The 21522-nt window shown below is 39.7% G+C and overlaps 1 protein-coding gene across 3 annotated transcripts in view; it reads left to right on the top strand.

Moving 5' to 3' along the window:
- The window catches only part of LOC127456084 (galactosylgalactosylxylosylprotein 3-beta-glucuronosyltransferase 1), a 122255-nt gene extending 101351 nt beyond the window's left edge, over nt 1-20904 (top strand). Inside the window, exons 3-9 of one of the 3 annotated variants that reach the window (XM_051724399.1) lie at nt 3665-3782; nt 4660-4802; nt 9332-9403; nt 9496-10004; nt 15453-15749; nt 19174-19277; nt 19414-20904. In XM_051724399.1, the coding sequence (XP_051580359.1) occupies nt 4691-4802; nt 9332-9403; nt 9496-10004; nt 15453-15749; nt 19174-19260 (1077 nt within the window). In that variant the 5' untranslated portion in view covers nt 3665-3782; nt 4660-4690 and the 3' untranslated portion in view covers nt 19261-19277; nt 19414-20904. Of the gene's footprint in view, nt 1-3664; nt 3783-4659; nt 4803-9331; nt 9404-9495; nt 10005-15452; nt 15750-19173; nt 19278-19413 lie in introns of those variants that run through there. The other 2 variants (XM_051724400.1, XM_051724402.1) reach the window with 2 other exon arrangements.
- Nucleotides 20905-21522: the final 618 nt, after the last annotated feature.

Below are 21522 nucleotides of genomic sequence, written 5' to 3'. Positions count from 1 at the left end.
GCAACAATACCCAGACTCAATGATTTTAACAAAGCCAACCTTGGGGCCTGGGTAGCTCTGCGAGTAAAGACGCTGACTACCACCCCTGGAGTCGCGAGTTGGAATCCAGGGCGTGCTGAGTGACTCCAGCCAGGTCTCCTAAGCAACCAAATTGGCCCAGTTGCTAGGGAGGGTAGAGTCACATGGGGTGACCTCCTCATGGTTGCTATAATGTGGTTCGCTCTCGGTGGGCTGTATGGTGAGTTGTGCGTGGATGCTGCGGAGAATAGCGTGACGCCTCCACACACGCTATGTCTCCATGGTAACAAGCCACATGATAAGATGCGCGGATTGACGTCTCGGACACAGAAGCAACTGAAATTCGTCCTCCGCCACCCGGATTGAGGCGAGTCACTACGCCACCACGAGGACTTAGAGTGCATTGGGAATTGGGAATTCCAAATTGGGGAGAAAAAGGGGAGAAAAAAACAAACAAAGCCAACCTCACCCGTGAACTGCCAAAATACAGACAGCACATTACATGCCCCACCAGGGACAGAAATATACTGGATCACTGCTACACAGCATTAAAAGAGGCATATCACTCTAGAGCAGCTTTGGGACTCTCTCATCATCATCTTCCAACCTACAGGCAGAAACTAAAATCAGCTAAACCTGTAGTAAAGACTGTAAAGAGTGTACCAATGAAGCAGAGCTGGAACTACAAGCCTGCTTTGACTGCACTGATTGGAATATTTTTGAAGCTGCAGACACCAATCTGGATGAGCTCACAGATACTGTGACATCATATATCAGTTTCTGTGAGGATATGTGCATTCCTACTAGTACTTTTTTAATGTTCAACAACAACAAACCATGGTTTACAGGAAAACTCAAGACATCTTTGTCATGCCAAAGAGGATGCTTACAGAAGCGTTGATGAAATCTTGTACATTCAGACCAAAAACACACTGACTAAGGAAATTAAAGTGGCTAAAAGAAGCTACTCTGAGAAGCTGAAAAACAAGTTTTCAGCTAATGAACCTGCATCAGCGTGGAGAAGCCTGAAAGACATTACTTAAAGACACCATCACCCAACACTGTAGGGAACCAACAACTGTCCAGTCTCACACCCCACACCCACTCTGACCTTCACTTCACACAAACATCAACACCTCCTGCAACCACCCCCCTGTCAGTGGATCACCAGCTTTCTGACAGACAGGCATAGTTAGTGAGACTGGGGAAATTTACTTCCAGCACATGTACGATCATCACTGGTGCCCTTCAGGGATGAGTGCTCTCCCCACTACTCTTTTCCCTGTATACCAACGACTGCACCGCCAAGGACCCCTCTGTCAAGCTCCTGAAGTTTGTAGACGACACTACTGTCATCGGCCTCTTCCAAGATGACTATGAGTCTGCATACAGAAGGGAGGTTGAACGTCTGGCTCACTGGTGCAGTCATAACAACCTGGAGCTGAACACACTCAAAACAGTGGAGATGATTGTGGACTTTGAGGAACACCATTCTAAACAGCACTATGGCAGCAGTGGAGTTGTGATATTTGTGAAGAAGGCCCAGCAGAGGTTGTACTTCCTTCTCCAGTTGAGGAAGTTCAGCCTGCCACAGGTGCTGCTAATCCAGTTCTACTCAGCAGTCTGTCCTCTGCACTTCAATAACTGTCTGGTTTGGTTCAGCAGTGAAATCGGACATCAGAAGACTACAAAGGACAGTTCGGACTGCTGAGCGGATTATTGGCTGCCCCTTGCCCTCCCTTTAAGAAATGTACACTTCCAGAGTGAGGAAAAGGGCTGGAAAATTCACTCTGAGCCCCATTCACCCAGCCCACTGCCTTTTTGAACTGTTGCCTTCTGGCCGACGCTACAGACCAATGAGCACCAGAACCATCAGGCACAAGAATGCTATCCATCTCATGAACAGTTAAAAATGATACTATAATTACATGTAATACAAAGCCTAGTCAGTTGTATTATTTAACATATCCTACCTCTTCTGCATTACATTCCCTTGCACTGTATATAACAGATTTGTATTTGTGTATATATATATTTTTTTTGTGTCTTATTGTGTATTTCTATATATACTTATATTTCTATTCGCTTTTTATTTTTATTCTTTTTTTATTTTTTTACTATCTCTGTCTTGTATTGTTTGTGCACAGAAAGCGTCTGTCACCATGAAAAATTCATTCAATAAAGCTCATTCTGATTCTGATTCTAAGCGCAGCATTAATACAGATCAATGTTGTGTGAAATTACATTCAAATATTTAGTTTTAACAAATGTTATGTCTAAATTACCTTCAAGTTTCTTCAATTTCATAGGTTTACATTTGACTCGTAAATATTAAAGGAATTATATGCCAAAAATGAAAATTCTGTCATGATTTACTCACAGTCTTTCTTCTGCGGAACACAGAATGAGATGTTTTAAAGGATGTTCCATTCCCTGATTTCAACAGTTGATAGTGACATAGTCACATAGTGTCATAAAAGTAGTCCATGCAGTTAGTGTGTCATATTCCAAGTCTTCTCAACCAATACAATCACTTTGTATGATGAACAAACTCATTGATCAACTCCTGTAAACAGATCATAATTTAATATATACCAACACATCAGTTACATCAAACCTCATTAGTTCTCGCATGTCCAGATATCATGACACATGAACCAATGAGGTTTGATGTTATAGACGTGTTGCCATATTTGATTTGTTTTGCAAGCAACAGTTGATGCTGCTTTGGCTTCATTTGGAAATATTGGCCATAATGTGTTTAAAATTTACGCTTTAGAATCACAGTGTCTGAATCACAGCCGTGCTGATATTCAGTGCAACAGCTCTCTTGCTCATGTGATATTGCTTTAATACTGCATTTGATATGTTTTTAGGTTCTAGATTATATAATTTATACTAATGGCTAATATATTACATTTGTATCGTTCTAAACAAAAAATTCTTAATTTTTTTTTTATGTGAATACTATACACTATGTTCTTTGCTTCTCTCAAAAAAACATCTCTCTCTCTCTCTCTCTCTCTTTCAATTTATCTGCCTCCAGAGAAGCTAAAAATACTGTCGCTACTGCAGTCAACTAGCATTTGTGCTACAGCCTACACACACAGACAGGCTTGGTTCAAGGCACAGCATCATCATACCAAGCTTTCTTATGTGTGTCTGGATACTGGATGGGTTTCAGCAATAATAGTTTCATAACAGAATTATTATTCTCTTAGGATGAAGTTTGGCACAGAGAGCAGCTGACAGCTAATTCATCTGTTCTTGTATTGCAAATATTACCACTGAGATTAAGAAAGAGTGAGAGCAAATAAATGCCGCTTAAAATGCAAAAAGATTCATTTATCATCTCTGAATTGCTTTACCAGGTATTAATATTGTCACTGGGGCCAAGGAACATTTATTACTGTAATAGTTGATTAGGAGGAGGAAAAATGACAACAAAGTAACTGTCTTATTAACTAAACCTTGTGGTTGTCTTCTTGTTTTGCAAAAACTGAAATGAAAGAATCTGGAGTTTTATTAAATAAAGATGATATCTGTAAAACAGTGAATGGTGAAAAGGGCATTTTTTGAGCAACTGGAATGGCACATCGGTGTTCTGTCTGGTTTTTCAAAGCTATTTTGGTATTGTGTGTTTTAGGTAGTTTGGAGCGCAGCATGGGATGCTCTTGGAGCCGACAGCATGGTGGATGACCTCCAGCATGCGGTCGTCACAGCTGGATCTCACGCTTGTGGCCATCCGCCGTGTGTAACCAAGGGTGAGGAGATCACACACAAATACACACACCTTTTCATCTATAACACATAAAGAGTGCTACATTTTACAGATATTTTTTATAAAATAAATATACTTAATATGCAAAACTGCATCATTAATAAAAAATGTCAGCTGCATCAAAAAAATCATTAATAAATGAAAAAAAAAAAATCAAATACATAAAATACCCTATTGGCAGATTGTCTTGTTTTAAGCATAAATATAACAAAATAGTTTATGGTTTGGTTAATGTTTAAAACAGAAAACTATTCATCAATGGAGTAAAAAAGTAAACTTATTTCCTATTCTTAATAAATTAATTCTCAATTCTACTTTTATCTTACATAAATTTGGTTCTGAAGTAAATAAAAATTACCTAACCTCATAAAATTTATTTTGTTTTAAGGATATTTAGATTTTCTTCTTGGAAAGCAAGACAAAAGTACTAATTAAGAAGAATGCTCACATATTTTTTTATGGAAAAAAAGACATAAATACTGATTAAGAATTGATTTATTCATTTATTTTTGCAAAGTAGGATTTTAATTACTTTATCTGTGATTCTTTTGTAATGTTTTGGCATGTTAAAATTTAGATGGACCCATAAAAAAGAGACATGGGACCAATTAGGTCCTTCTTTAGTTAGATGAAAGTGATAAATTAAATAATGTTGTCAGGGAATCTGAGACATACTGTTGTGGATTATCATTATACTTGACAATATGGAGCTGAAGCCTAATACAATGTGACAGTGGTCATTTTGATCACATTTTACATTGTTTCTCAAGAGGCCACACACTGTCACTTATCAGGTTCCCACATGTTGTCTCATTTTCATACTCTCTCTTGTTCTGGCTCTGTTCTTTTACCACACTCAGGTAATGACAAGGCATAGAACCAACCGTGGAGATGCCGAAGAGAAGAGATATTCTTGCCATCGTGTTGATAGTGTTACCGTGGACCCTCCTCATCACTGTGTGGCACCAAAGTGCAATTGCACCCCTGCTTGCCATCCAAAAGGGTAACAGCAGTGTTTTACATACATTGATATGAAGTTCTGTTGTCCATGCCAATTAAAAAAAGGAATATTTAATAGTATTTTATCAATCAATATTAGACAATCTGCACAAAGTCTAAAGGGGACCGCACACCGGATGTGGACGTCATACAGCATCTTTTTTATTTTATGTCATTTTTTTATCCCCCTTTCTCCCCAATTTTGGAATGCCCAATTACCACTACTTACTAGGTCCTCGTGGTGATGTGGTTACTCACCTCAATCTGGGTCTCAGTTGTCTCTGCTCATGAGACCGTCAGTCCACGCATCTTATCACGTGGCTTGCTGTGCATGACACCACGGAGACTCACAGCATGTGGAGGCTCGTGCTGCTCACCGCGATCCATCCACAACTTACCATGCGCCCCATTGAGAGCGAGAACCACTTAATCACGAACAAGAGGAGGTTACCCCATGTGACTCTACCCTCTCAAGAAAGACCAATTTGGTTGCTTAGGAGACCTGGCTGGAGTCACTCAGCACACCCTGGATTCGAACTCGCAACTCCAGGGGTGGTAGTCAGTGTCAATACTCACTGAGCAACCCTGGCCCTCTCTGTCATACAGCATCTTCAAATTTGAAACAGAGAATTAAAAATAAATATTACTGGATTTATCAACATGATACATTCATTGGTGTAATAATGATTTATTATTCCATGTAAATTATTAATCTTTATTGGAGAGAGTGTAAAGGTTCAAGTCACCCATCTTAAATCTCATCAGGAGTTGACTTTGGACCTGAGCTTGTACATAAAGAATGCTGCATTGTACAGTATTTACGATAGCTGTGTTTTGTCAAAGACATTCTAGCAAGTCAGTCCACTGGCGGCCATCTTTGGAATGCTCTCGGGCAGCTATTTTTCTATGTAAACAAGCGGCATACAAGAGCAGCTCCTATCTACTTGAATGGAGAAAGACCGAAGTCTCCAAAACGGTTGATCAAAATGATCTGAGAACAATTTCAAATCAGCAGTAAAATCTGACAACGCTGGAATCATAAATTGGGATTCTTTACCTCAGGTTATGCTGAAAAAAAATAAATAATTCCTGGCTTGTATACCTAATGCGCATGCTTGTTTTCAAGTTGATTGACAGACAATGTCTGTATCTAAAAGGTGACTGGCTCTTTAACCTGTAAGCGGGACTTCCTTTCTACATCCGTTGACTGTTAGGTGTTCCAGTTTCTCCCATTCATTTTAATAGAAGTGGCCCATCTCTGCTAAATAATCTCTAGTTTTGTCCAAACTGTGACATGATGCGGTGTGGCACTTCTCATCCGGACCCAGTGTGCAAGCCCCTTAAAACACTCTCAGATAAACTCAGATTTATTGATTTGCCTGTGCCTTATCAAAACTCCTTTCTCTTATACAAATACAGCCCTGTTTCAAGTAAATTTGCATATTATTATTCCCACTGAAAATGATGTTTTAAACAGTGTTAAAGAGGTGCTAAACAAGATTTGAATACCACTTGAATACAAATTAGTTTTCTCACCAAAAAACATGAGTTTTATATTATCCTCTCAGCTTTGTGCATTTTCATTTCATGTGACCCAATTTAAAAAGTCAGCATGCTCTGTATGTACTGCAGGAAAAAAGCAACTTTCACTTTCCATCACTTCAGATAGCTAAGTTTCTGAGTGGATTTTAAGAATCCAAATGACTCCAGCAGCTTTCGAGAGGTCCTCAATTATTTTAAAAAGATACATTTCAGAATATTTATTTAATAAAACCACCCTCTGTGGTGAATTTCGGGTGGCTTTAAGACAAAATGACCAGTTAGCACATCTACACAGTTTATTTTAGCACCCACATTGAAACTCTTATGTAAGTGGATGATCCACAAACATGACAAGCTGTACAAATAAATAATCATTTAAGGGCTTATGGGGGCAAAGCCTTCAATTTATTACTTTACAAAGATCCATCAGTTTCTGACCACCTATATCTCCACCTATAGTGATTAACACCACTAACACTTGATGACCAATGTATTTGCACATCAGTACCATCAGTTATTGGAGATTTAGAGATGTACAGTGCATTCAGAAAGTATTCAGACCCCTTCGTTTTTTTTTTTTACATTTTATGTTGCTGCCTTATGCTAAAATGCTTTTAAATTATGTATTTTTTTCACATCAATCTACACTACATACCCCAAAATGAAAAAGCAAAAACTAGATTTTGATAACTTTGCAAATTTATTAAAAAGATAAAACTGAAATATCACGTTGATACAAGTATTCAGACCCTTTACTCAGTACTTAGTTGAAGCACCTTTGGCAGCAATTACAGCCTCAAGTCTTTTTGGGTATGATGTGACAAGCTTTGCACACCGGGATTTGTGGATTTTCTGCCATTCTTCTCTGTAGATCCTCTCAAGCTCTGTCAGGTTGGATGGGGACCGACGGTGGACAGCCACTTTCAGGTCTATTCAGAGATGTTCTGTCTATTGGATTCAAGTCCGGGCTCTGGCTGGGCCACTCAAGGACATTCACAGATTTGTCCCTCAGCCACTCTTGTGTTGTCTTGGCTGTGTGCTTGGGGTCATTGTCCTGTTGGAAGGTGAACCTTCAGCCCAGTCTAAGGTCCTGTTTTCATTAAGGATATCTCTGTATTGTGCTGTGTTCAGCTTTCCTTCAACCCTGACCAGTTTCCCAGTCTCTGCCACTGAAAAACATCCCCACAGCATGATGCTACCAGCACTATGCTTCATGGTTGGGATGGTATTGCACAGGTGATGAGCGGTGCCTGGTTTCCTCCAGACAAAATTCTTGGAATTGAGGCCAAACGGTTCAATCTTCATTTCATCAGACCAGAGAATCTTGTTTCTCACAGTCTGAGAGTCCTTTAGATGCTTTTTTATGTGTCTTGCACTGAGGAGAGGCTTCCGTCTGGCCACTCTGCCATAAAGCCCAGATCGGTGGAGTTTTGCAATGATGGTTGTCCTTCTGCAAGTTTCACCCATCTCCACACATGATCTCTGAAGCTCAACCAGAGTGACCATCTGGTTCTTGGTCAACTCTCTTACCAAGGCCCCTCTCCCCCGATTACTCAGTTTGGCCAGGCGGCCAGCTCTAGGAAGAGTACTGGTTGTTCCAGACTTCTTCCAATTAAGACTTATTGAGGCCACTGTGCTCTTGGGAACCTTCAATGCAGCTGACATTTTTTGTAGCCTTCCCCAGATCTGTGCCTCAACACAATCCTGTCTCTGAGCTCTGCAGGCAGTTCCTTTGACCTCATGGCTTGGTTTTTGCTCTGATATGCATTTTTAGTTGTGAGACCTTATACAGACAGGTGTGTGCCTTTCCAAATCATGTCCAATCAATTGAATCTGCCACAGTTGCACTCCAATCAAAGTGTAGAAACATCTCAAAGATGATCCAGAGAATGGGATTCACCTGAGCTAAATTTCAAGTGACATAGCAAAGGGTCTGAATACTTACTGAATGCACTGTATATTCATAGAACCTATCATGAAGCGATTAACATGGGTCTCTATGATGCCTAGCAGGCAGGGAACATCTGGACTGTTAATGAAGAACGCTAATCTACGTTGTGCTAAAATGTCTAAAGTGAGATCAGGGCACTAATTGAACAGTGATAAAGATCTGATATGTGAGGTGCCACCATCATTTCTGTCTTTAATGAGCTATTAGTCTGACCACCATAATTTTGTGACGTGTAAATATTCTGAAAAGAAGATATTTGGAAATACTCCGCAATCATTCCCAACAAAAGCTTTCTTCTAAGACACCATGAAATGGCGAAATTTACATCACATCCATAAATCATGGTTTGCTTTTTACTATTGCTAGTCAATGGGAGGTGGTATTAGAGGGAGGAGAAATGCTAATTTTAGAAAGCATTGTACTGGACAAAAATGTGAAGAAACCTGTGAGTGCAAGATTTGTCATCAAAATTTGCTTCCATTTCCCCGGAAGAGAAAAACTGTACTTTTTAAATGCATACATCTGATAAAAGTTATGTTTGTTAAATGTTATGAGTATGCTAGCATTTAGATGATCTCAAAGCTAAAAGACATGGACTAAAAGCCACAAAACTCCGATTTTGATTTTATTTTATTTTGATTTTAATCATACACAGATTTAAAGGGATAGTCATGTCAGCATTTACTCACAACACACATTGTTCCAAACCTGTTTGACTTTTTCCGTGGAACACAAAAGGGAACATTTGGTAGAACAGATTAACCTTCAGTCCAATTCACTTTGATTGATTTGTATCTTTTTTGAAAGTGAATGGTGACTGAAGCAAACATTCTGTGTTCCACAGAAGCCAGAAAGTCATCTGGAATGGCATGAAAGTAAATTATGAGAGAATTTTCATTTTTGGGTGAATAGTCCCTTTAAGGATTAAAAAGTAGATCAAGGAGAAGTCAACTTGTGCATTGTGGATTTAAATTAGTGCCATCTACCCCTATGGGGTAACGATATTATGATCTCATGGTTCCTACTTTCACCCTCTCCAGTCTGTCACCATCTAGTAAAAGAGATCTTTATCATACCAGAGCGACTAACCATCCACCGACAACGGCTAGCAGGTACTCCTTTAAGGTTTGTGGCATGTGTCAGACATAAAAAAGAGCAGCCTTGGGGTGTGCTAATGTCTTAATTCTCTTTCTCTGTCATGCAGATGCCGGGACAGAGATCAGACATGAGACTGGTGCAGCCACCGACTCAAAGGAATATTGCTCACAAGACAAGGACATAGTGGAGGTGGTCCGTACGGAGTATGTGTACACAAGACCTCCACCCTGGTCTGATGTATTGCCCACCATCCACGTCATCACCCCAACATACAGCCGTCCGGTTCAGAAGGCCGAGCTAACACGATTGGCCAACACCTTCCTCCATGTGCCCAACCTTCACTGGATCCTGGTGGAGGACTCTCAGAGAAGAACCCCTCTAGTCACAAGGTTGCTAAGGGAGATGGGGCTTAACTACACTCACCTTAATGTGGAGACCCCACGGAACTATAAGCTGCGAGGGGACATGAGAGATCCCCGGATTCCTCGAGGAACCATGCAGAGGAATCTGGCTCTTAGATGGCTACGGGAGACCTTCAACTCCAACAGCAGCCAGGCGGGAATTGTCTACTTTGCAGATGATGATAATACTTACAGCTTGGAGCTCTTTGAGGAGGTGGGTTAAGACAGGCATAAATGTCATCAAGATTTGAAAGTATTTGTAAATGGTGTATTGTAACATAAATTAGTGGGTGTTGGTAAGTGACTGCACTTCCACTGAGTCTGGATTGATTAAATAATAAGCTTTGCCTGAGTGCTTCAACTGCATGACCATCTGTCTTAGTATATTATCTTCACATTCATCGTCGACTGCAACTCCTTTATAGCAGTTAAAAATATCCATGTGTTTAATTTCATAATTTGCGCCCTAGGCAAGATTTAAGATTTTTTTTTCATATCCGAAAAAGAGGACGTGTGGTTACCCTATAACAATTTATCAGTTCTGAAAGGATGTTAGTGGCACATTTCGCTCAACACGGGTAGAGGGGTGCACAGTCGTCATGAGATGATTGCCATCACCGCCTATGCCACGGACCACTCCTGAAATGGATATAGTTGATAGGAAATACTGCATGCAGCTTTAATGATCTCATATTATCATGTGAAATATTTTTATTTGTAAAAATTCATTCTTCACCAGCAATTAATTAGTGAGGGTAAAGAGCTGAAACAAAACTTTGAATATGTAAAAGAAATAGTTACGAGTTACACTCAAAAATGTATTCCAGGCAAAATTAAGATTTAAACAAATGATTTAAATTACATTTATTTAAAATGCTTAACTTTGCCTAGTATAAACAAATGTAGTCGTTCTGCCATTTTCCAAACTGTATTGAATAATCGTAAGAATGTTGTTTACTAAGTTTAACAGTTCATACTCCTCATTAATTTTAATTAAATACTTATCATTTATTCTGAATTCACTATATGTACACTATTTAAAGATTTCTCAATTTAATCTGATGGAAATTTGCCATACAATTGAAATGTGTGAATCATAAAAACAGTCCATGAACATATGGTCTTCAACAACTCATGGACATTTCTGCATTGGCAACACTTTCCTCCTTCACTCTCCTTCAGTAAAAAAATTACTGTTAAGGTACAATGGTGGTGCTCTCAAGGGGACATTTTCTGTACCTATAGTTAAAATTAACTCGTTTTGGGTACATCATTGTTTTTTTGTCTCCTTAAGGGTAAAAATATGTACCCAAAACAAGGGTACCACCCTATTGTACCTTAAACATAATTTTTTTTTCTGAAAGTGTTCAAAGCATTACACTGCTTTACCAGATGAAAGGTCCTCACTGCGTGTGGTTTTTAAATCTTGTGCTGAAGGTAGGCGTAAATACATGTCAGGGCTGTCATGGCCTTCGTCTTCGGATCACCCAGAATGCTCTGTCTTTATGAAACCCTCTTTGCGGTATATCCCCTATGGCGGGGTGAGCAAGAGACAGACACAGTGGGTGTGGCGTCAAGCCTCCGAGAGGCATTTATTGGAAATAATAATAAAAATAACATGTCCATAAAGGGGGATAATAAAGTGTCCAGGGGGGATAGTGTTCATAATAAAGGGGGAATCTGGTATCCTCGCGGTGAGACGGGGCTGCGTGAAGGGCGGGGTAGTATCTTTGGAATGGCCCAGGCATGAGCTGGGACGTCGGCCACACACGCTCCCCTCCAGGGTCCACGGCGCGAGGGGCGGCGGCGTCCTTGGCGGCCTGTCTTTCCAGGCCCACGGCAGGTGAGAGGGGAAGGCGGCCCGGTCTCTAACCCGTCGGCCGCGACGTGTGCAGTTCTTCCCCGGCGATTCGTCTGATCGGTCCGGGGAGTCCGAGGAGCGGGTCCGGTGGCACATCACCTCGTCCGCACCCTCCCAGCTCTGGTCCTCGGTGTGCGAGGATGCCAGTGTGCACACATGTAGATTTGAAGCCGGCTCCCCGAGAAGAGGTGCGCTCTGCGTTTTAAATACAGCGGTGATGAAGCATTATTCCCGTCAGGTGTGCTTCATACACCACTGTCAGTACGAGGCTTATTAATTATGCACCTCTTCTCGCTCTCCTGCCCAACTCCCGTCGTGAGCCTGGCTGAAGGGCGGACCTAAGATGCGGGGCGACGATGACAAGCCGGAGGGGCGGATCATTCCTCCACATCCCTCAAATGGAGATGCTGTTCTGAGAAAGATAATTGATAGTGGAGAAAATGATGATCAGAAAAATACTTTTGAAACACCGGCAACAGCAGGATGAAAGGCTATAATTTAGGTTGAACAAAAGCTGCCACTTCTGTTGATATGTGGCTGGTGCATTTTAAAAGATTAACATTCTTGCTTTACTTGCTTTCAATTGCATGCTCCAAATGGACACTGCACAATGATTTTACCATTCCATTGCCTTTTAAATATTAAATCTAAAGGAAAATGCATCATAGCTTATATATAATGTACTGTATTAAAAAGCATTCACTCTAAGAAACGTTTGTTGCTACCTAACTCAGGACTTTCAAACAGTTACTGTCTAACTTAAAAGAGCCATAGTGGTGCGTGGCCTCAAATCAGTGACCCAAAATGAGACATCACAGATGAGGCGGTAATACCTTTTACCATTTGAAATAAAGAATAATGTAATAGTTCATGAATTATGTACCTGGCCTTGTTTAAAACAACAGTCCCTGCCAGGGTGAATTAATTATTAAGCTTGTATTAAAATGCTTATGTAGGCACTCTGAATGACAAGCCTCATTTACAGATGCTGTCTATTTTTACCCCTTCTTTTCCTGCCTTTCTTTTCCACCATCGACTCCACTTTTGTCTGGCTGTTAGTGTTCAGTTCTGAGCTTAAAGGGACAGTTCATCCAAAAATGAGAATGATTTTCTCATTTAATAACCCTCTCGTTATTCCAAATCCGTATGACTTTCTTCCATGAAACACAAAATAAGATATCAGGCAGAATGTCAGCCTCAGCATTCTGCCTAACATCTCTATGTGTGTTTCATGCAAGAAAGAAAGTCATACAGGTTTGGAACAGCATGAGGCTGAATGTTCATTTTTAGGTGAATTGTCCCTTTATTGGGTACTTTCCTCAGACTATTCTCCTCACCTCTATGACTTCTTTGACTTGACAGAATAATTTTAACATCTCCTATCCTGAAAAGAGAGTCATCTACAGCAGTGGTTCTCAACCGGTTTTGCTTTGGGACCCAGATTTTACATTGGACATCAAGTGGCAACCAAACATATTAAAAAAACGTAACCTGTATTTAGCCTGGATCACATTTTCTTTTATCGTGCATAGTTTTTAAATGGTTTTCAAGTATAAGGGCATGTTTTAAGTGACATTATTTTTGTTGTTGATGTCAACAACAAAAGATACAGGATGTTTTCTCTCCCACCTTTAAAAGTTGATGAGCCTTTTTATTTATATGAGCGTTTTATTTTTATTATCACGTTTGTTTCCTAATATCAAACATCATTCAGACAGAACATTCATACAGTATATTACATATGAGGAAACCTTTGTCCATAATTTGTCTATAAGACTTTATTTAATGTGGAACAAACATTGTTGTCAAAATATCACATTTACTGTTACTATTGTAAAATCATGATACATTTTAGTAAGAGTGATGATGTGTGATTTGAAAAACCTTTATTTTGGTGCTGTTCATTTTAACTGTTGCTTTTATCCTCCTCAGTGCTGTTTAGTATGTCAGGGCTGTCTAGCTGTTTGAGAGGTTTGGCTTCCTCCATAGAGATTTAAACTAGAAAATTCAAACTATAATTTAAGTGGGTAGCATCAGTTTTGTGGTCTACGCCATGTAATTGAGGGAAGCCTGGTTGACGCATGCGCTCCAGAGATAAAGAAGGTTAAAGCAAGACAGGAGTGGTTTCTGTCATGGCTCGCGACACCAGGTTTTAATCGCACCGTGAAAATATGGCATTGCAGATGAGAAGCATATTTAACCTATATAAAGCGGCAAATGCAAAAATTATCATTAAATTTACCTCGGTGGCCGCCCAAACATTTTCAATGAAGGGAGAACCGTGGAATTGTTCTTCTCCACCTATGACCACTTTAGGGTCACGACCCACCAGTTCAGAAACACTGATCTACAGTACGTACATGCCTGGGTTTTTTTTATTTTTTTTTATTTCACGCTGAATTCCGAGCTGAAGAAGCTCAGATGAGAGGCAAAAGGCAGAAAACAGTCATTTGTTATACTAAACTAGGGCAGCCTGGCTTCGGCAGCCCTCACCATGACAGCTAGTTTAGAAAATATTAATTTCATCCTGAATCGGAAATGAGCATGCATTCTTTTTAAGAGTTATGTTTTCGAATTGCTGCTGTTTTGCCAACAAGAGGTAGGGGAAATTTCCCTCTTTTTTTTTAATGAAAAACGGCAGCGGCACAATATAATATTAGTTGTGCAGCAAGTAATCAAATTGAGGGTGACATTTTGGTCAGGACTTTTCACTTAATGCATGATATGGTGCAGAAGGTTCATAGTCAGTTATATGAGCTAGATTTGAATCATTGTAGACAGCCTATAACAGTTCAGTCAGCAAAACCATCCTTTACTTTTTGCTGAGTCTTATCAATGTATTTATTTATTTTACAAACACAGTGAGTGAGTGGTTTTCGTAAATGAGAAAAAGGAACACTATGCGTCTCCATCGACGGTCCTTTTGTACTTCTTTGTAAAAGCTTCTCTTGGACACGGTGGGTGATGCATTATGAGTAAAAAGACAGCTTATCGCAGCCGGCCCACAGGGAAAAGTCCCAGTTCTCCCCATGGCCAGTCCGCGACCTGTCTTTCACTGTCTCTCTTCTGGTCTCTGTTCGCCTCCCATGAACTGATCAGGATGAATCTTGCTGTTGAAATGTATTTGTTTCTGTGTCCGTGTCACCACACTGTCCAAAACATGATCTGCAGTCTTGAGGTGTACAATCAGGCCTTTGCCTGTTCTGCCACCTAAGATTGGTTTAAGAAAGAGAGAGCACACTATGAACAGCAGGTCGTACTGTCATGGCCATGAGAATTTTGTGGCATTTGGTACCCTTAACAACATAACCAGTTGTCTTCAACCCTTTTCAGGCCAGTGACGAAGCAGGGACCACCTGTTGCATTTTAAGTTTGGCCTATAATAACATTCATATACTCCAAATTATTGTATTAATGTACATAATTTTGATGCTTAGATTGTAAACCTATGAAAATAATCATTAAAGGAATAGTTGACCAAAAAAAGGAAAATTCTGTTTTTATTTACTCACCCTAATGTTGCTCCAAACCGATAGGACTTTCTTTTGTCGGTGGAACACAAAAGTTGAATTTTTAAAAAGTTGTCACAGGGTTTCTTTGCCATAATAGAAGTTCACTGTGACTCCAGTCTGTCAAGCTTGAAAAAGGAAAAAAAAACAAAAAAAAATTTGTTAAATGTCAACAAGCAGTGATTGATTGGTGCAGTTCTGCTGCTAACCCCCCTGTTGAAGACCCCTGACTTAAACTAAAGGTTGTAGTTGATCTAAAATCTCTCTTTTCCTGTCTTTCTCATTTTTACAGATGCGCTCGACCCGTAAGGTATCCGTGTGGCCTGTAGCATTTGTTGGAGGTTTACGATACGAATCTCCGAAGGTCAACGCACTAGGAAAAGTGTATGGCTGGAAAACAGTGTTCGACCCTCACCGGCCCTTTGCCATCGACATGGCAGGTTTTGCCATCAACCTGCGTCTAATTCTCTTTAAGCCTCAGGCCTACTTCAAGTTGCGGGGGGTGAAGGGAGGCTACCAGGAGAGCAGCTTACTCAGAGAGCTGGTCACTCTCAATGACCTCGAGCCAAAAGCTGCCAACTGCACAAAGGTGAGGAAACATACACAAATGTAAGGGGCAGATCTTTGTTTCCAGTATGATGATAAAAATATGTTTGTGTATTCACTCTTACCCTGCTGAGTTCCTCTCTACCTTAAAAAAACACCTAAAGGCTTATTACTTGAGTCCTTGACTACTAATGCATTTACTCCTAAAGGTGAAGCATGTAATTTCTCTGCCACTAGCGTCACCAAACAGAATTGCAAAAATAATGACTGATGATGATTTAAAACAGGCTTCCTAAACACTACACCATGTGCCATTGGTTAAAAACAAATAGTACTAGCTCAAACTCATGCCACTGGTTGAGCCAATGTTGCCATGCTGGGCTGGTCAGGATGTTAAAGCAAACAGAGTAATATTTTGATAGCGCCACAGTGTTTACACTTTTCAGGGCAATCAACCTACATTTAGCTTGCTTAAAATTGTCTCTGCATATGAAGCTGAGACAATGAGCAATTCTGGTACTTTGGTTGCAATGCTTTTGTTGTAGTATCCCTCATTTGTAAGTAGCTCTGGATAAAAGCGTTGTAAATGTGTGATATAATGATACAAAAGTATGAGTATACGCATATAGGTAAAAAAAGAAAAAGAGATTTGTTAAAGGGATAGTTAAAAAAAAAAAAATCTCTCATCTTTTACTCACCCTAATGCCATCCCAGATGTGTATGACTTTCTTTGTTCTGCTGAACACAATACATTTTTAGAAGAATATTTCAGTTCTGTAGGTACATACAATGCAATTGAATGATGACCAGACCTTTCAAGCTCTAAAAATCACATAAAGGAATCATCAAAGTAATCCATAAGACTCCCGTGTTTAAATCTATGTCTTCTGAAGTGATGCAATCACTTTGGGTGAGAAACAGATCAATATTTTAGTCCTTTTTTGTTAAAAATCTTCACTTTCACTTTCTGAAATTGAAATTGGAGATTTATAGTAAAAAAGGATTTAAATACAGTATAGTTATCTGTTTCTCACCCAAAGTGATTGCATTGCTTCAGAAGACATAGATTTAACCACGGGAGTAATATGTATTACTTTTATGCTTCCTCTATGTGATTTTGAAGCTTGAAAGGCCTGGCCACCATTCACTTGCATTGTAAGGACCTACAGAGCAAATATATTCTTCTAAAATTCTTTGTGTTCTGCAGAAGAAAGAAAGTCATACACATCTGGGATGACATGAGGGTGAGTAAATGAGAGAATTTCTATTTTTGTGTGAACTATTCCTTTAAGGAATTGACTAATTTATGTTTTCATTGATGTTATTGAGTTCAGGAATATCTTAATAAGGCAAGATTTAATGAGGATTTAACCTTTAAGAGGCAGTCAAACCACAACCAATTCCTAGCATAATTTTAGATAAGCTCTTTTTCCTTGATTTCATTGTCTGTAAACAAAAAGCTTTCATTTTCAGAGCAAAGGTGTAAGCCCTCATATTGTTTCTGGAAAATATTCTTTATTATTCCGTGAACAAGGTTCCACCAGAGCAACTCAATAGACAGGAGCAGGAGGAGGGTGGGATTGCAGGGCTGATTTCTGAAAGACAGCAACAAGGGAAATGGAATAGAAAAGATGACCAGGGCACTGTTTATTTCTCTGGAAGTTAACAAGAATTTCCAGGAAGTTTCCAGGAGACAGATGATTATTATTTGTGTTTTTTTTTTTTTTACTGATTACTTTATCTTGATGGCATAAATAGGTAAAGTGCATTGCTCACCTTCTGTTTATTTCACTGGCATACTAAAATATGTATTTAGAATTTTTTTGTGTGTGTGTGATCAATACAGTGTAGGAGTGGGGCTAACAGCACACTACAGAAAAGAGAGTAGGCTTCCAGATAAATAGAAGAATGGAATGAGCAAAAAAACTTCTGAAAGGAACACTTTCCTAAGAGAGCAGGTTTAATAGTTATGAGAATGTAACAAAGTTAAGGTTGGGAAAGGAGGAGGTGGAAACCGGCTGAACAGTCAAAATAATATTTAATGAAAACTTAAACAAAAAGACACACAGAACACAAACGCACTGCTGGCAGGCTTTTCCCCACCTCTCTAGGGCTGGGGAGGGGTACGAGTGGACAAAGCGGAGCGAGAGAGAGAGAGGAATAACCTGGTTCGCCGGTGCCCAGATATGCTGTCGCCCGGCCCTCAGCCTCTCCCCAACCTCTGGTGGACGACAGCTCGCTCCTCCCCCGGTGGACGGTAGTAGGTCCTCCGGCCCCGGGCAGATGGTTATGCTCCTCCTCTTTTCTCTATACTTTTTTTTTCTGGGGGGGGAACGGCAGCGTGCCTCTGATCCTCGGCGGCCGGCAGTGACGTCTCCGTCCCCGCTGCTCCTTGGTTGGCTGGTAGTGGTGAGGATTCCACGACAGCGCATCCCTCCTCCTTCCCGGGCTTCAGCACCAATGTAGCATGGTTAAGGTTGGGAAAGGAGGATACGGGAACCGGCTGAACAGTCAAAATAATATTTAATTAAAACTTAAACAGAAAGACACACAGAACACAAACGCACACATGGCAGCTGCATGTGGCTTTCTCTCTCCCAAACTGCTGCGTTCCACCGCATTTATCCCTCTCCTCAGCTGATTAGCCCAATTCATCCTCCTCGTCACAGAGAAGTTATACACTGAAATCTGAAATCGTCACAGAAGCAAAAGGTATATTAGACTAAGTGTAAATAGCAACAAAAAGCATCGTCTTTGCACTAAGTGCAAATAGTGTTAGATGCTATTTGCACCCCGATGCAAATAGTGGCAGATACTATTTCCAAGCCTAAATAAATACTAACATACAGTATAGAGGCATCACTGCAGCTTGTTTATTGTGTTTATTTAGAGTTCCACAGACACCCTACACCAACCCCTACCCCTAAACCTAACATTCCTTTATAAAAATTAAACATGGGAGGATTATCTGTAGTAAAGTCATTGTAACCACAAAATTTAACAAGGTTACTTAACACCATATTATTATGGTAAAACTTTGGTTAATCTTTTGGTTAATCAAACCTTTCTCTCAAGTCCCCGACCTTCACTGTGACCAAATCACTGCGAGGAAATCAACCTTTATATAAATTTTTATTTATTATTATAAGTAATAAAGGAAATATTAAGTGTGGAGACAGGAAACAGGATGGTATAAAGTAGGACAAATCGAACCTGGGTCGTCCACATGAAAAAAAGCACATCCACACCATCATTACACCCCACGCCACTGCAGGTGCAGTTTGTCTTCAATTTGTCTGTTTCCACCAGACTATTGGAGTGCAATAGCCACACTGTGTGGCAGGTGCTAATTACATCTAGTGCATATAGTCACTCCAATTTTCCCCGCCCTATTCTCATTTTCCCCCTTAATGTCTTCATCTCTCCATTCTGAAAAAAAAAACAGAATTCATCTTTTCTTTTTACAGATTCTTGTGTGGCACACACGGACAGAAAAACCCATCCTGGTGAATGAAGGCAAGAAAGGCTTCACAGACCCAAATGTGGAGATCTGACATCTGCTTCAACAACGGTAATGGAAAAAGCAATCTGTTCAGACTTAACAATCTCAGTGTCAATGAGGTAATGGAGGGTCCGGCTATGTGTCTGTGAACTGTGGTTCTGTAATGATGCATCACTGAATAGTCCTCTTACTTTGTTTGTTTCAGGGTCGTTTGCAGCAAGACCCAAAAGGGGATGGCATGGAGATAAAACAACCTTCAAGTTTTAGAACAGTTTGGAATGCTTTTTCCTGTAAACCACAATTAAACAAACTCAAAAATATGGACCTATTATTCTAAAGCACAGATAAGTTTTTTTAAAGGCAATATGATCTGTATTTTGAGACCCAGTGGGCACTAGCCGCATAGAGGCAAAATGGATATGGTGGCATATTTTGATAGTGGTACTATCAAACTCATCTCATCAATGGAACAGCGAAACCTACACCAAGCTTAGAACTGGAACTTCTCACTTCCAGGATTTTATAAACTCTGCATTAAGCAGAGACATGAAAAATGGTTGCAACAGTCTCATGGACAGATTTAATGGGCTGAGCCAGCACTGACAAGAGTTAATGGTCATCGGTTTAAGAGACATTCATGTTCCTTCGCATCTAACAGACAGATAATTAAACATAAAGAAGGGAATGTCTTCTTCTTTTTTTTTTTTTACATAATGTGTATTTTTATTTTAAGTTGATGTTTTTGTTGTTTACATCACTGTTTTGTTAGCACAGCACTACTGATATTCAAAGTTTTGTTCAAATTCATTGTCACTCACAGTGGTATTAAACCAGTTATACCAGGGCTAGCTGCTATACTGGATTTAGTAATTACAAAATTGTAACATTCTCCTCATGATTAAGACCTATGGTATGAATAGCACTTGAAATTTGTCCATTGTTCCTGTGTGGACACACATTGTAAATATAACTTAAAGATGAACAGTCATAGACTTCAAAATAAAGTGTTCAAGCATTCAACTGAACAAGCAATGTAACTACTGTATTTGTACTTCAGTGTAAGTTGAACCATAGTTTGCTACAACATCCATATACAACACATATCATACTTTTCACATGTTCACAGAGATCTTACCAAAGGAGATAGAGCAGCTTGGATGGGCTCAGTATATCAGAATGTTATTATCTTCACAAGTATATTCAGTATTAAATGGGCTAGCCATAGAGAGCAGTGCAGAGCTTGCCTCAGTAAACATGCAGCTGTATTACATGTCAAAACGAAGCTCTGGGCTTTGACTCTGCAGCGGGGATCTGTCTGGAAGAGATGTTGCTTTACTAATGAAGTGATGCCTGGAAATCTGCATCTACAACAAAATGTCTGGCTTCAAAAAGCAAGGCTATTTTTCCCATATAAAAAAATTAAGGCGCATGTGAATATTTGAAGTGTCTTGTGGCACACCACTGAAATTGCATGTGCAAAGATCTTAGCCTGCACTAATATTATTACAAATGTGGCCTGATTAGCATTACATTAAATTAGAGAAAATATTCTCTGTAGGCTCTCTTCAGATAACGATTCAATTCGTACTTTTCAAAGAAGCTTCGTTTCAGCCCTCCTTGCAGTTAACTATAATCAACATACTGCAAACACTTATCTCATAAAAATTGGAAAAGAAAGAAAGATAGATTTGGTAAATACATTTATGGGTAGATGTCAGTTTTGGTGTATAAATTGTAGCTTTTCATAAACAACCTGTAAAAAACATGGTTAAGCACAAATTGTTTATATCTCTGACATTTTTGATGGGCAGAAGTTTTATATTAGTTATTGGAAATTCATTGTCGCTTCTTTTTGGTGTGTCACAGGTCATCTGAACTTTGCATTGTCCATGAAGCTCGACTGGTAGAACATGGTACACCAACGGCAAAGGCTGCGTGCTAGGTAGTATGCGTCCTTTGAAGGCTGCAGTTTACAGAGTGTCCTCCTTTTAAACAAGTCTCGTTTAAGTGAGACGGCCTTCGTAGGACAAACGGAAACGTAACGTATCATGGTTGCTATGACAGCATGCCACACTTTAACAAGCGCGAGCGCTTTGAGTGAGAAGTGAATGCATGAGGCACATTAAAGGAGAGTTATAATGATGTAGAGAGAAAAGAAAATAGATTTTACAGGTGTACTTTTAGTCTAATACTTTATTTTAATTCTATATTAATATAATTATATATATTATATACTCTGCATATGTATGTCTACTGAGGTACTTAACATTACCTGCGTTTGAACATCATATTTATGGGCAAATTGGCATATTTT

This window comes from Myxocyprinus asiaticus, chromosome 18, assembly GCF_019703515.2.
Source record: "Myxocyprinus asiaticus isolate MX2 ecotype Aquarium Trade chromosome 18, UBuf_Myxa_2, whole genome shotgun sequence".
Classification (NCBI taxonomy): Eukaryota; Metazoa; Chordata; class Actinopteri; order Cypriniformes; family Catostomidae; genus Myxocyprinus; species Myxocyprinus asiaticus.
The sequence above is the reverse complement of the archived record's forward strand: the minus strand, read 5'-3'. Positions and strand labels throughout refer to the sequence as shown.